At 45.7% G+C, this 15,746-nt stretch overlaps 1 protein-coding gene across 2 annotated transcripts in view; it reads left to right on the top strand.

Moving 5' to 3' along the window:
* LOC146782852 (uncharacterized) overlaps window positions 1-15,746 on the top strand; it is a 69,991-nt gene that overhangs the window by 45,466 nt on the left and 8,779 nt on the right. For both annotated transcript variants that reach the window (XM_085639196.1, XM_085639195.1), the window contains 2 exons: window positions 9,015-9,105; window positions 9,844-10,013. In XM_085639196.1, the coding sequence (XP_085495322.1) occupies window positions 9,015-9,105; window positions 9,844-10,013 (261 nt within the window). The remainder of the gene's footprint in view (window positions 1-9,014; window positions 9,106-9,843; window positions 10,014-15,746) is intronic.

Raw genomic sequence — 15,746 nt, 5'->3', positions numbered from 1 at the left:
ACCCTGTGATCATCCTGAGTTAGTTGTCACCAGTTTTTTTTCTTCTTTCTTTACTTCAGCCTGCGCAAACAATTGGGACACTCTTGGTACCTTCTCTGCTTATTCTTAGGTTGACTCAAACCTGTGGACTGTAACCTCTTTCAATAAATCAGTTTTGGAGTTCCTTCTGTGCTTCCCTCAGAGTGGCATCTTTACTGCAGTTCCTCTTCATCCGAAGATGTTTTGCATACAGGATGCTTTGTTTTCATTTACGAGAAAACACCTATGGGTAATGGCTCTAATCAGTAAGGCTGAGCCTATGTAATCGAACAAACAAAAACAGTTGCCAGTACTGATTAAACTTTCAACAAGAGACTCGGCAAGGGGCATACATAAACAAATCAATAAGACCCATAATTGATTATTTCAACCATTTTGAATTGGGCATTTATTTTATCAATTTTTCAATACCAAATAACTCAATAATTACAAACAAATAGGAAAACAGAATGTCACCAAAATTTCTACCAAAAAAGGGATAACTGGACATCAGTGAAAAACTTTCATTGCCATACTACCACACATACTTCCACACACTGCAATACATGCGTTCAATGTGAGACAAAGACAAACATATACGAATAAGGGATACTAAAGCTTGCCCACGACAATGCCCCCAAAATAAATTTGGACTGGTCTCAACAAGAAATATTTGGGGCAAGACCAAACAGTGTAGAGCTATCAACAATAATGCTGCAACCCCTACCAATGGCTTAAGGGAAATATACAAATTAAGAGAATAGCCTTCAACAGAAATAAACTCTTTGATACACTTGTTTGTTGAAACCAAAAAGGTCGCCGCGTTTCAAACCCGTTCTTTAAGGGGTTCTCTTCAGGACCGAAAAGCTGTAAATGAAAAAAGAATAATTCTCTTACACATTTATGTTTGACATGGAAGTTTAATTAATGGTGCACCCTCCAGTGCATCTATCTCGATGGCGCCTGCTTACCTTTCATACAGAGATCTAGTCCTCTCTAGAAGGTAAAATCATGCATTCTCTTCAAGGTCATACTGTGGAAGGACAGAGAAAGACAACAGAAAAACTCAAGAGGCAAATCTATCCTGAATTGTACAGTTTGTCTCGACAGTTTAGTTAAGTGTCTGGGTTGTTGAATATCTGTGTACTTACAATGGTGCAGGTAGACGTGGACAAAAACACTTGTGATTTCCTTCTCCTAGTTTATGGAAACGATTGTAGGACTCTAAGGAAATAAAGTACGGAAGGAGATTTAAGTTCTTGACTGAGAAGGACTGTAGGATTCGGATGCGGGGGAATGTTTGGTTTCGCACCTAATAAATGGTCCGTAGTGGAGTTTCTTGGAAGCTGCTCAGGCGGTTAGTGGATGGCAGTCAATATTGTGCAGGCTGTATACGACCTGTAAAAGGACAGACCGGGACTTGTGAGGGTGGGGATTTCGTAAACCCGACTTATGAACTTTCAAGCTCAAGATTCCTCATTTTTACTGGGATCCTACTTTCACCTCGTGGCTGTTTTGTGCACAAGGAAATAAACTTTTCTCGCATGAACTGCAGCAAGATCGCCAAGATCACTAGACTGGAAAGAAGTTTGCTTTAATGTGGGCGCGCCCTAAACGTGAACCGGCCACAGCGGCCACGTGACTCTATGGTGTTGTTATCCTGGGTCCCAGTGGAACGAGTGTTTAAAGGTGGTAAAGCCCTACCTGCCATAGTTGCTGGTGACAGCTGTAAGCGTTCTTCTTACTTCGGACGCGTGCCTCACAGATCATGGAATCGGTGTCAGCATTTTACTTCCGGTGGCATGTATTTAAACTTCCGGGTTAGGTGCCCACTACGGGAATTTGCTCTATGCACTATGGAAGTTGAAAGCGTGTATGATTTGTCCAAGAAGCAAACTGTGCACTGATATTTTGATGGATTAAAGTTTATAAATCTCTGAGATTTCATTCAGACCGTCTACTTACGTATTAAATTTGACCATCAGCAAAGCTTCTCGCTGAATCAACTTACGATCTAGATCACCTACACGGGGGTCTTGCTCTAGTTTAGAAATAACTGTCCATCTAAGATATTTCTTTAGGTGGTTGTTCGTTTTCCAATGGTTTACCAATGGTGCTGTTTGTATATTCTTCCCAATCCTAGATTTATGCTGTGTAATCCTCTGGCAGACTTCTTGGTTGGTTTTGCCAATATATAATTTGGAGCAAGGGCACATATTGGCATAAACAACATTTTTGGTTTTGCCATTCGAGAAGGTTTCATGTTTCCAATTACCATTATTATGTGTGAACAATGATCCTTCGATAGTCTGGTCGCAGTTAACACAAGTGCTGCATTTATGATGTCCTACAATGGGCGGCATACCTAGTTGGTTGCGTAAGGTCCTTTTTGGGGTAGTTTGTAATGCTGCTCGCACAACCTGATTTGCAATACTGCTTTCTTTTTTGAAGGCGAGTAAAGGTGGTGATGTGAATGAAGGATTGAGATTTTGGATTAAGTGCCAGTTATGATGTATGATTTTTTTTTAAAAATTGGAGTTGGAACAGAAAGTCGTGACACACACTGCTCGGTCTGTAACTCATTTTTCTTTCTTTTGTAATAGTCTCGTGGTGTCCACCACGCTCTCTTCATAGCATTTTTCAGTAGTTTTCTTGGGTAACCACAGTCGAGTAGTCTGTCTAGTAGATTGTTGGCATGCAACATGTATTCATCTTTTTAAAAGAAAAGTTTCTTTTAAATCTCAAAAATTGCCCATGGAGTAAATTTTCCCGTAAGCTTCTTGGATGATTGCTGGTGAAAAGGAGAGACTTATTCCTATCTGTTGGTTTTTTTTTTTTAAAGAGTAGTTGCTAGCCTTCCTTCCGAGGCGTACACTTCTACATCTAGGAATGGCATTTTTCGCTCAGAATGGTTTACGCTGAATTTTATATCTGCTGTCCTGTCGTTCAGCCATCCATGGAGGTGAATCAATTGTTCCTCATCACCTGTCCACACCATAAAAATATCGTCAATGTAGCGGACCCACTCCGAGATGAATTGGACAAAGGGATTGTTTGTGTAAATGAATTTCTCCTCAAATTTGGCCATAAGAACTGCCAGCTCTGGGGCAAAGGGGCAGGGGCTGAAAATAAGTCGCCACCAAATACAAAATAGTTTTTCCGCAATGCCACTCTAGCTAGTTTCAAAATGAAATCCGTGGGTACTCTAACCGGTTTGGTTCTTCCATCCAAAAATATTTCGATCACAGCGAGTGCGTCGTCTTGCGGTATCTGAGTGTATAATGACACTACGTCCAGTGTGACAAGTATACTTTTGCCTTCCTCAAGTCCATAGACTCAATCCTATTAAAGAAATCTGTTGTGTCAGCACGGTAAGATCGCACCTCTATTACGAATGGTTTCAAGAAGTGATCTACATATTTTGGAATCGGCTCTAGCAGAGAATTGCAACCAGACACTATCGGTCTTCCTGGAGGGTGAATTTAGTCTTTGTGCACCTTAGGAAGGGCATAGAATACTGGGATTCTTGGATGATTAAGAATTCAAATTCCTTTTGGCCGAGAAAGCCTTGGTCGAATCCTTCTTTTAAGGATCACGGTTAATTCTCCTTGAATTTCAATAGTGGGATCTTTCATTATTTTCAGGTAGCAATCCTGGTCTCCCAGTTGTCTCATAACCTCAGTTACATAATCAGAGGTGCTCCTTACCACGATAGCACCCCCCCTTGTCAGCCTGTTTTATGACTATTTCTGTGTTGTTTTTTAGATTACTGATAGCCTCTCGCTGGGACTTTTTTTTTCTTTTCCATATTAGAAATCACAGAGAGGACCGCTCTGACAAATGTTAGAATTTCCTTAGGTATTTTACTTGGTGGTGAACAAAAGGTTTATCTATTCCTAACTCCTGTCACTTCTGTAGTGTTAGGACTGATACTCTCCGCAATCAGTCTTAACAAAATCAGTACTTTTCGTAGGCACAAAAGACAATCCTTTTTTTGAGCAAACTTTCTTCTGCCTCAGTCAGAATGCGTGACGATAAATTGAAAATGCAAAATAGCTTTTGTAATATTGTCTCCTCGTTGTCATTTCCCACGGTTGGTTGGTATACCTGTTTCTTCCTCTCGGTTTCTGTTGGCCTCTTCCTAAAAAACAGGAACCACCTGTTTTTGTTGGTTGTTTCCACGGCGGTTTGTATTGAAACGGGCCTCGTTATTATCTGTCTCCCCGCCAGAGGATGACGAAGTATCCGAAAAAGAAATACATTTATTCCTTGACCTTCCCTGGAGTTCTGGAAGGAATCTCCGTGATTCTGTGCGAGAATAAAAATCTGCCTGTAAATACAGATATGTATTTTCCAAAGAGAGATTCTTTTTGTCCTTTTCAAACTTAATCCCTTTCTGATTTATGGTGTAATCCTTGAATTCCAAAATTTCTTTGTCCACTGTAGCTAATGAATTTGCATCAGTTATTAGTTGGTTATTTTTTATTTCCAGCTCCAATTTCTTTCAGTTGTTGCTGAGAGATTATCTGTGCGGTCTCCCCCGTCTCTACTGCATTTAGTCTCTATGCAGCTTCAACCTTTTTTGTAAAGAGGGTCGTCTAATAATTACTGGAATATTGCGTATCTGCAGACCTCCAGGGATTGTGCCTGCTTTCAAATGCTCCAATAAAAAGTGGCCATGTAGGTCTGTTCTGATCTGTTTTTTTTTCTTTGGTCTAGTAAGTTTTATCTGTTTCATTTTGTGTTTTGGCAGATGCACTGAAAGCGACTGAGGCGAACAATGGGGGTGCATTAATCAATCTTTGGATGTGGTCTGTTCTTTTAAAGATGAATACATGTTGCATGCCAACAATCTACTAGACAGACTACTTGACCCTGGTTACCCAAGAAAACTACTAACAAATGCTATGAAGAGAGCGTGGTGGACACCACGAGACTCTATTACAAAAGAAAGAAAAATCAGTTACAGACCGAGCAGTGTGTGTCGCAACTTTCTGTCCCAACTAAAATCTTTTGAAAAAATCATACATCATAACTGGCACTTAATACAAAATCTCAATCCTTCATTCACGTCACCAACTTTACTCGCCTTCAAAAAAGAAAGCAGTATTGCAAATCAGGTTGTGCGAGCAACATTACAAACTACCCCAAAAAGGACCTTACATGGCCAACTAGGGATGCCGCCCATTGTAGGACATCATAAATGCGGCACTTGTGTTAACTGCGACCAGACTATCGAAGGATCATTGTTCACACATAATAATGTTAATTGGAAACCTGAAACCTTCTCTAACGGCAAAACCAAAAATGTTGTTTATGCCATAATGTGTCCTTGCTCAAAATTATATATTGGCAAAACCAACCAAGAAGCCCGCCAGAGGATTACACAGCATAAATCTAGGATTAGAAAGAATGTACAAACAGCACCATTGGAAAACGAACAACCACCTAGAGAAAGATCTTAGATGGACAGTTATTTCTAAACTTGAGCCCGACCCCCCCATGGAGGTGATCTAGATCGTAAGTTGATTCAGCGAGCAGCTATGCTGATAGTCCCATTTAATACGGCAGTAGACGGTCTGAATGAAATCTGAGATTTATAAACTTTAATCCATCAAAATATCAGTGCACAGTTTGCTTCTTGGACAAATCATACACACTTTCAACTTCAACTCCCATAATGCTTAGCGCAGATTCTCTTAGTACGCACCTAGCACGGAAGTTTGAATACACGCAACTGGAAGTAAAATGCCGACACCAATTCCGTGACCTGTGAGGCACGCGTCCGAAGTAGGAAGAACGCTTCGAGCTGTCACCAGAAACTATGACCGGTGGGCTTTACCACCTTTAAACACTCGTTCCACTGGGACCGTGGATAACACCACCATAGTCACGCGGCCGCTGTGGCCGGTTCTCGTAAAGGGCGCGCCCACATTAAAGCAGACTTCTTTCCAGTCTAGTGATCTCAGCGATCTTGCTGCAGTTCATGCGAGAAAAGTTTATTTCCTTGTGCACAAAACAGCCACGAGGTGAAAGTAGGATTCCAGTAAAAACGAGGAATCTTGAGCTTGAAAGTTCATAAGTCGGGTTTACGAAATCCCCACCCTCACAAGTCCCGGTCTGTCCTTTTACAGGTCGTATACAGCCTGCACAATATTGACTGCCATCCACTAACCGCCTGAGCAGCTTCCAAGAAACTCTACTACGGACCATTTATTAGGTGAGAAACCAAACATTACTTTGCATCCGAATCCTACAGTCCTTCTCAGTCAAGAACTCAAATCTCCTTCCATACTTTATTTCCTTAGAGTCCTACAATCGTTTCCATAAACTAGGAGAAGGAAATCGCAAGTGTTTTTGTGCACGTCTACCCGCACCATTGTAAGTACACATATATTCAACAACCCAGACACTGTTAACTAAACTGACGAGACGATCTGTACAATTTAGGATAGATTTGCCTCTCGAGTTTTTCTGTTTTCTTTCTCTGTCCTTCCACAGTATGACCTTGAAGAGAATGCGTGGTTTACCTTATAGAGAGGACTAGATCTCTGTATGAAAGGTAAGCAGGTGCCATCGAGATAGACGCACTGGATGGTGCACCATTAATTAAACTTCCATGTCAAACATAAATGTGTAAGAGAATTATTCTCTTTTCTTATACAGCTTTTCGGTCCTGAAGAGAACCCCTTAGGAACGGGTTTGAAATGCGTCAACCTTTTTTTGTTTCACCAAACAAGTGTATCAAAGAGTTTGTTCCTGCTCCCCCGTTGAAAACTTTTCTCTTAATTTGTATATTTCCATTAAGCCAGTGGTAGGGGTTGCAGCATAATGATTTCAGGACAGCAGGGCTATAATGGAATGGCAGCCCGATTGCAGCACGAAGGAGAAATTGATTTAAAACTGCACATCCTTTCTCCAGGCCCACTGGAGATCTGTAAACCTTGTGAGAACATTGGGAATGTTGTAACTTTGGACAAATACATGGACTCTACTGAGGGAAATATCGGCACTGAAACACCCAGCATGCTATTCACTGGAGAGTGCATGCTAATGGAACAGTATGTTTGCAGTGTGTTCTCCATGGTTTGTTTTTGCCCCGCCCTATGATTAAGGTGAAGTGTCACCAAAACTCGTCAGGGACTGTTAAATGAATTGAGAAAGGGTGCGCTGTTTTTTTAATAAAAAGTTCTGTTGATCTCTCTTCCGCAGAAGTGATGTCCTTGAGCTCTGGGGCAACTTTGGAGGATATATATATATATATATATCTATATCTATCAATATCAAAGTTTTTTGCTGAATGCGCGATGCACCTGAACGTGAGGGCTTGCCGGTAGCCAGTGTCAGCAATACTGGCTTCACATAACCTCCAATGCTCACTCGTCACTACAAATGAGCCCGACAAATGCTGGAGTTTACAACAGGATTTATTCCACACTTTACAGCACGGATTATGCCTTCAAACTGGAAACATTTTGGCAGACGCGTTTCAGCGGTAGTGCTTTCCTCAGTGCCGGTTCCCAAGTCGAATCTCTCACCTGGCGGTCCTTAATAGATCTTGTGACGCTCTCATGGCCACACCCAATGAAATGCTGGTGCCCCGCCTCGACTTATAATCTGCAGTTCCCTCGTGTTCACCGGGCCCAATTGCATGCTGGTCGTTGGAGTTCGCTGCGAAGACCCGTAAAGTGAAGGGCCTCCAAACACCAGGTGGTGTCCCACAATTGTGGCTTGTCGAGTTCCGCAAACTTGCAGCTTCTGGTCCCAATGTTAAATTGATGGTGTTGCTGGAACCTAGTGTAACTCCTGTAGCTGATGCTACTCCTCACTCCCAATGTGGTCACAGTAAGTACTGATGATCCCCAAGGGGGGGCACCGCGCTGTGAAATATACAAAGTCCAAAGTTTTTCGCTGAATGCGCGATGCACCTGAACGTGAGGGCTTGCCGGTAGCCAGTGTCAGCAATATATATATATATATACTTGCTCTTTCACATGACGTACAGCCACTCGATGTATCGAACTACCTGTGACTATATAGCAATGTGTGTTTTTTATTTTTATTTTTAAAAAAAAAAAAATTTTTTACACCCCAAAAACATTTTGCTTTTTATTAACTGTCTCCTTTTATATATAGTGGTTAGGGCCCTGCAGTTTCAGAACATTAAAGTTGTAAAAAACCGACCACAATGCAGAGCCAGTATTGACCAAGCCAAGCGGCTGTCGGCCAACTCTAAACCTACTACCTTTGCCAATGCTTTCTCTTTTCATGCAGCCAAAATATGGTCTTCAAATTTTCTATAGCAAAATAGTGTATCAAAGTAAGGCAAAGTAGGATTTCTGCTTACCTTGTTTTGGAGTGATTGCTCCTTAGAGCTACAACAGAATTGGAGATTAAATATAGTACTTGTGTTAGAAAGTACTTGGTTTGGGGTTTAAAGGAGTCACAATGAGAAATTTTAGTCAACGTCTTGCACAGAGAACGTCTGGTAGCGCAATTCCCAATAGAATCAGAGCAGAGGTTTAGCCAACCTAAAAATAATTCCCACAATAAGATTTGTTTGCTAAAGATGGTGGAAAAATAGTTATTAAACAAAAATACATCTAACATATCTGTCCTTTTTCCGGGATTATTTGACCAGTTAAGGTCAATGCGCAATACATTTGTGTATTAGTGTAGACTTGGGAGAGGGGGAAATGCAGCTTCTTCTGTTCAAGCCTGCCTGTCCTGACATGGGCATAGATGGTCATATCTAACAAAGGAGAAACGTTTTGTTACTCGCAATTATGTATAAGAGACTTATGCAGATTGAAGTGGGCTCTGGAGCTCGTGTTGCTAAAGGTGCTTCTAGGTAGAACCCAAGAGCTACAAAGGGCATCTGTGTTTTTTCTCTGCAGTCATTGAACTACATGAGAAAAGAAATATGCAGTTAGTGGCAAGGAAGCTTGATGGAAAGACTTGAACCATAAGATTTATGTATTTCTTTCTTTCATTAGGGTTCTTCAAGTTGGTCTGAAGAGGAACTTGACAGACTGACGAAAAAGCTTGTCCATGATATGAACCACCCTCCAGCAGGAGAGTACTTTGGTGAGTTTAATGTTTCTAAATTAGACAGTATCTGGCGATTAACATGTTAAGGAAATTGATACTCTCTTTGGCCAAGCTGGAGAGCTACTGGTATGGTGTCTGCTCAAGGCTGTCACCAGACTGGGGGAAGCTGAGGTGTGGACTGCTCTCAAGGAATAGACAGCAGAGAGATGAATATGGGACCAACCTTTAAAGCAGTGACCATGATGAGAAGGTCGGGCCAGCTGATCTGGGCGAGACGGAACTGCTGAGAATTTGAGGAATTTCCTCCTTTGTCAGCTGGCTGGAGAGATGTGAATAGCTGACCTTTCTTCAGAGCAGTAGCCCTCAAGAGAAAGTGAAAAGTCCCCTTCTTTCAGAGAACTGGCTATAGAGATGGAAATATGTGACCTACCTTCAGAGCAGTTACCCCTCAATAAAAAGCTGTAGGGGGCCTGCTTTTAGAGCAATGACCAGCCTGGGTGGAAGATAGGAGCTTTCTGTTCTCTGGGAACTTGCTTATCAGAAATGAATGCATGGCTTCTAATCGGGGCAGCAACCTTGGGGAAAATTGTGTGGTTGAACCTGAATTGATGTGTGATATTGTAATTTTGTAGTTATCTTGACTCGGGCTTTGTGTTGAAGTTCTGCACCAATCTCTGGTTTTCTATGTAGGTCAGGCTTCCAAGCCAACCCTGTGAGCCGCATGTGTTACTGCAGCTTTCATTTTGACTGGCCCATTTAACTTGTTTCTTACAGGCCGCTGTGCTCGCTGTGGAGACAACGTGGTGGGCGATGGCACCGGCTGTATTGCAATGGACCAAGTGTTCCATGAGGATTGTTTTACCTGCATTAGCTGCAACTGCCGCCTACGTGGGCAACCCTTCTATGCCATTGAAAAGAAATCCTACTGTGAGGCCTGTTACATTGTAAGTGCAGCCCCTAATCACTGTTGAAAATATCTCCTGCTCGTCACACTAAGCATGAAGCTGTGTTCTGCCTACCTGATCATGGCCACTCCTAAGTCCTGCTCCCCCTGCAGTAACCAAGGGCACCTCTGTGTCCAGCCCCACACAGAGGAAAGTTACTAGTGTGGCCTGCCATCACTGACTATAGGCATCGCTTTTTCCTTCCATTACAAACAGCAGGTGCGGTGCCACTGTGTCTTGTCACTGGACTGTGTCCTGCTGTGGTTGGCTCTTCTGTGTCTGGCTTTCATTAAATACTGGCTCTGTGAAGTCAGGCCTTGTTTGACTGCTAGCACTGCAGTGAATGGCTCCCACTCGCCACATGTGCCACTGTATCCTGCCCGCTGACCATGGTCACAATCCCTAAGATCCACTACCCTCCCCCCTGAGCGCTGCTGTGTCTGGCACTTACTGACCATATGCACTGCTGTGTTTGATCCCACTTATCAAAGGCACCACCAAGTCCAGCCCCTTTTGCCCATGGCTACTGCTATCTCCAGCCCCTACTACCCACTTAGGACCTCACTGACCATGGACAGTGCTATGCACGGTCCCTGTACAGTGATGTTGTACTGTCCTGCCCCATGACTGTGGGACCACTGCATCCTGTCCCTTAACCAGAAAGTGGAGCTACTTCTGACATGACCAAGGCAGGACCCCATTTTTTGGTCCCCACTTTCAGCCATTGGGAGGGAAGGGAACTTGATCTGCCTTCTGAGCAGGATAGGTTTTTGTCCTACTTGAGCACAGAGCATCATATCCTGCCTCCTATGTTTGTAAAGCATTGGATGATAAAAAGAAAACTAAACTAGATCTGCGTGAACTTTTTCTCCTGCTTCCACTCTATACCTTCTCTTTTTACACAGGCCCCCTAAACTACGCTTTATTCTGCTTAAGCGACTCTAGCTTTCCCATGTGGCATGCTGGCACTGACATTATTGGTGTCCACTCCTCGTGTGACTAAGAGGTTGTGTATATGAGTTTTTGCAGCGTGAATCTTTCTGGATTCACTATGCTGTGCATTATTCCGCGATCTGGTGGTTGGGTCCGGATTCGTGGTCTTTCTTCTTTTTTTTTTTTTTTTTTTTTTTTTTTTTTTTTTTGTAGCCCAGGTGGGCGTCGACGTCCCACCATTTGGTGCACCTCTCGTGACGTCGTCGTGCTTCCTGCGGAAGTCCCACCTTTGGGGCGCCATCTTCAGATTCTTTTTTCTGCCGTTGGGTCTGGATCGTCATCGAGAAGCTCCAGGATTTCAATCGAAGGAAGAAGGAGAAAACGCGAGTTTCGTCGAGAAAGAACAACTGAGATCACAGAGAGGAATAACTTGCATCCGGAACGCGAAGAAGGAAGAATTCCCAGGAATTTTCTTCGACGCCCTTCGAAGATGCGCACTCAGAGGCTCTGAGCGCAATGGACAAGACACCTTTCAAATTCTGCCCTAACTGCCACCACACGTTCGCGCAGAAGGACCAGCATCCGGTCTGCAACCTTTGCCTACCGATCGACCACCCGAGCAAGGACTGCAACGCCTGTTCAGCTTTCGCGCCGAAGACGCTCCGGGTGAGAGAACGCCAGAGAAGAGCTAACTTCAGCATGGAAGGCAAGGGTAAGGCCCCGTCGCTTTACGATCTGGGCCTCTCCACCGACGATGAGGACAACATCGCCGAAGGACCCGACGTCTTCACGGTCGCAGAGACCGATACGAAAACGCCTGATGAGGTAAGAGAATCGTCGAGTTCAAAACCCCCGAAAGGGCCTCGAAAACCCGAGACAGACTCTCGAAAATCTGAGTCAAAGTCCTCAAAAGGAGCACCGGCGCCGAAAATTTCGACGACCAAGGGTGGATCCATGGACAAAAGGCCGAGCGGATCCTGCGAGAAGGACTCCCTGGTGCCGAAGGACGCCGAAACGCTGAGTTCGTCGAGAACAGCCCACGAAGCGGGGCGTTCGACGCAGAAAGACAAGCCAGCGTCGACGCAAGCTCCGTCAAAGAGCCGCGGTCGACGTCGAAAGCATCTCCGAAATGGAGAAAAAGAAGAGAAGGCTCGAGGCGGAGATGGAGAGCATCCTTCAGAGGAAGAAGCAGTTCGACGCCAAATTGAAACAATTCAGAATTCCAACGACTCCGTCGACGGACGTCGTCGAGATCGAGGAACAGGACGAATTCTACGCCGAAGGGCTGCCGAGAGATCCTGAGGAGGAGGAAGAAGGCACCTACTATGAAGGCGAAGACGCCGACCAGCAGTCGTTCTACGGCTCGGCGCCATCAACCACTCACGAGCTGGATTGGCAAGATATCGACGCCGAAAATCCCGAAGAGCCCGTGGACACGTATCCTTCGAGGCCTTCGCCGCCAGACGACATCGGGGTGTACAATATGGTCGTCAGGAGTGCTGCAGCAGCCTTTGGGGTAAAACTGGACGAGGAGAAGCCGAAAGCTGATTTCCTTCTCGAGACCCTGCTCCCCATTTAGACGAGGAGCCAGTTCCTTCCCATGCTCCAAAGCGTAACGAACCAGGGGAAGGAGGCCTTTAAGGAGCCAGCAACATGCCGGTCCATCACGCCCAGGACGGAGAAGAAATACAAGCACTCCTCCCTGGACCCGCCTTACATCAAGGGAGCGGTCACTGCCGACTCCATCATCGCTTCCACGGCCAGGAGAAGGGCCAACGTGCCAGCGACCTCGGGGCCACCCCCCGATAAGGAAAGCAGGAGAATGGACCTCACTGGAAGGAAGGTCGAAAGGAACGCTGCAATGCACTGGCGCATGGCGAACTCCAATGCGCTTCTCAATCGACACCGGTACCAGCACTGGGACGAGATGGGGGAATTAGTCAAACACCTCCCTGAAGAGTACCGCCAAAGAGCATCCCACCTTGTGGAAGAAGGTAAAAACATAGCCAACTCATGCATTAAAACTGCATTGGACGGGGCGGAAACTTCAAGCAGACTAATGGCCATAGGGATCACCGAACGAAGACAGGCCTGGCTGAGAATCCCTGGATTCAAACAGGAGGTGCAGAGCAACATATTAAACACCCCTTTCAACGGGGAAACACTGTTCAGGGCGACAGTGGACGAAAAACTCACCCAGCTGAAGAAAGAGAACGAGACGGCAAGGTCCATGGGGGCCCTACAGTTCAGGGGGATGAGAAGAGGCACTCCAACTAGAAGACCCTACGGTAGAGGGGGTAACCAGCAGGGAGCCTCGCACCAGACGTTCCAGCAAGGACAGCAGGGTGAAAGTCACGGCCAGCAAGGTCAGCAAAAACAAAACTGGCAGTACCAGCCAAGGGGCCAGTCCTTTCGCGGGAGGGGAAACGGACGTGGCCAAAGGAGACGAGGGAGTGACCAACCCTCATCGAAGTGACTCTGCACGCATGGGGACGCTCACCCCCAACATACCCCCCAGGGGTGAGGCGCAATGCAAAAACAACGAGGGGGGGAAGAGACCCAATCGCCTACGAACATCCAACACCCGTAGGAGGAAGGCTGGGCCTCTACCTTGAGGAATGGCAACGTATAACCACGGACAAGTGGATACTGAACGTCATACAACACGGTTACTGCGTGGACTTGGAGGGGACGCCTCCAAACAGAAAACCAAAACTAAGGCAACGCTCAGGTCAGGAGCTTGCTCAACTCAGAGAGGAAACACTGAAGCTGCTCGAAGAGAGCCATCGAGCCAGTGCCTTACAAGGAAAGGAACAAAGGGGTCTACTCGAACTACTTCATGGTACCAAAAGTAGACGGAAATCTCAGACCCATCCTGGATCTGCGATACCTAAACAAATACATCAGAACACAAAAGTTCAAAATGACATCACTACAGGAGGTGCTGCCCCAAATAAGGGACGGAGACTTCATGTTCACCGTGGACCTCAAGGATGCCTACCTGCACATCCCAATAAACAGAAGGCACAAAAGACTTTTAAGATTCAGCATCAACCAGGACCATTACCAATTCACGACCCTGGCCTTCGGGCTAAAATCAGCACCAAGGGTATTCACGAAATGCCTGTCGGCAGTCGCAGCATACCTACGAAGGAAGGGGATTCATGTGTACCCTTACCTAGACGACTGGCTGATCAAAGCAAACACCCACAAAGTGCGAGAAACACGCAGCACAGGTGACAAAGACACTGACGAACCTGGGGTTCTCCATACACTGGGGGAAGTCATCAATGAAGCCAGAACAGGTGAAGATTTTCCTGGGCGCAAAAATCAAAACCATAAACAGGACGGTCGTGCCCAGCGACAGGAGAGCAGAAGCCCTACTGAGGGAGACGAGCCTCTACCAGAAGGGGCGAGTTCTGACAGTGAGAACAGTGAGCAAGATCATGGGGATGATGGCGTCATGTATCCACCTGGTCTCAAATGTCCGACTTCACATGAGACCATTCCAAGAATGGCTACAACAGTAATGGTCACAGGCAAGCGGAAGTTGAGAAGATCTAGTGGGTGTTACGCACGCAGTGCAGGAAGAGATAACTTGGTGGAACAGGGACAACATAACTACGGGGAAAAGCCTGGCACCACCAAGCCCAACTGTGACCATCACCACGGACGCATCTCAAAGGGGATGGGGAGCACACATGGACCAACTCAGAGTGAGGGATCTGTGGGCTCCGGCAGATGCGGTCAGACATATCAATTACCTGGAATTGAAGACTGTCCTGCTAGCCCTGAAGGCATTCCAGAAGCACCTGTACAACCAGAGAGTGTTCATTCAAACGGACAACACCACAACCATGTTTTATATCAACAAACAGGGTGGGACACAGTCGTTCCCCCTTTCTACTCTGGCACAGGAGATTTGGAGATGGGCCATACCTCTCAAGATAGACCTGCTGGCAATTCACCTACCGGGAAAGGACAATGTGGAGGCAGACTGGCTAAGCAGGCAGACCTCGGCTTCACACGAGTGGGAGCTCAATGGGCACGAAACGCAGAAGCTTTTCCAGAAATGGGGAACTCCCACAATAGACCTGTTTGCAACACGCCAGAATGCAAAATGCCGAAGCTTCGCGTCCAGGCAACCAGATCAGCAATCCCAAGGGAATGCCCTATGGATAAGCTGGTCAAGGACATTTGCCTACGCTTTTCCGCCGATACCACTGTTACACAGGGTGCTCGAGAAATGCAGAACCAGCAACATGACACTGATCCTGGTGGCACCACAGTGGGCAAGGCAGACTTGGTTCTCCCAAATTCTAGAAATGGCTCAAGGGAATCCCCACAGATTCACAAGAAGAAAGGACCTGCTCTCCATGCAGAACGGAGAGGTTCTACATCCAGAGCCAGAAAGCCTCAGCCTGGCGGCATGGCTCCTGAAGAGTTAGAGTTTGCGGACCTTAGATTGCCTCCAAGCACTATACGAGTGCTGCGAGAGGCAAGGAGACCAACTACACGCAAATGCTATAGTGCAAAATGGAAAAGATTTACAATATGATGTGGCAAAAAAGGCCTGCAGAATAAAATGACAAAGGACTCAACAGTGCTGAGATACCTCACGCACCTTCTGAAAAGTAACCTATGCTCCACCTCCCTTAGGGTACACCTAGCGGCGATAGTAGCCTACACAAGAGGGGAGAAGGGTGGAAGTTTCTTTACGTCGCAGGTAGTAAAGAGATTCATGGAAGGAGTGAAACGAATCGCGCCACCTAAAAGGTTGCCGCCGCCGGCATGGAACCT

This window comes from Triturus cristatus, chromosome 12 (genome assembly GCF_964204655.1).
Source record: "Triturus cristatus chromosome 12, aTriCri1.1, whole genome shotgun sequence".
Taxonomy (NCBI): Eukaryota; Metazoa; Chordata; class Amphibia; order Caudata; family Salamandridae; genus Triturus; species Triturus cristatus.
The sequence above is the reverse complement of the archived record's forward strand: the minus strand, read 5'-3'. Positions and strand labels throughout refer to the sequence as shown.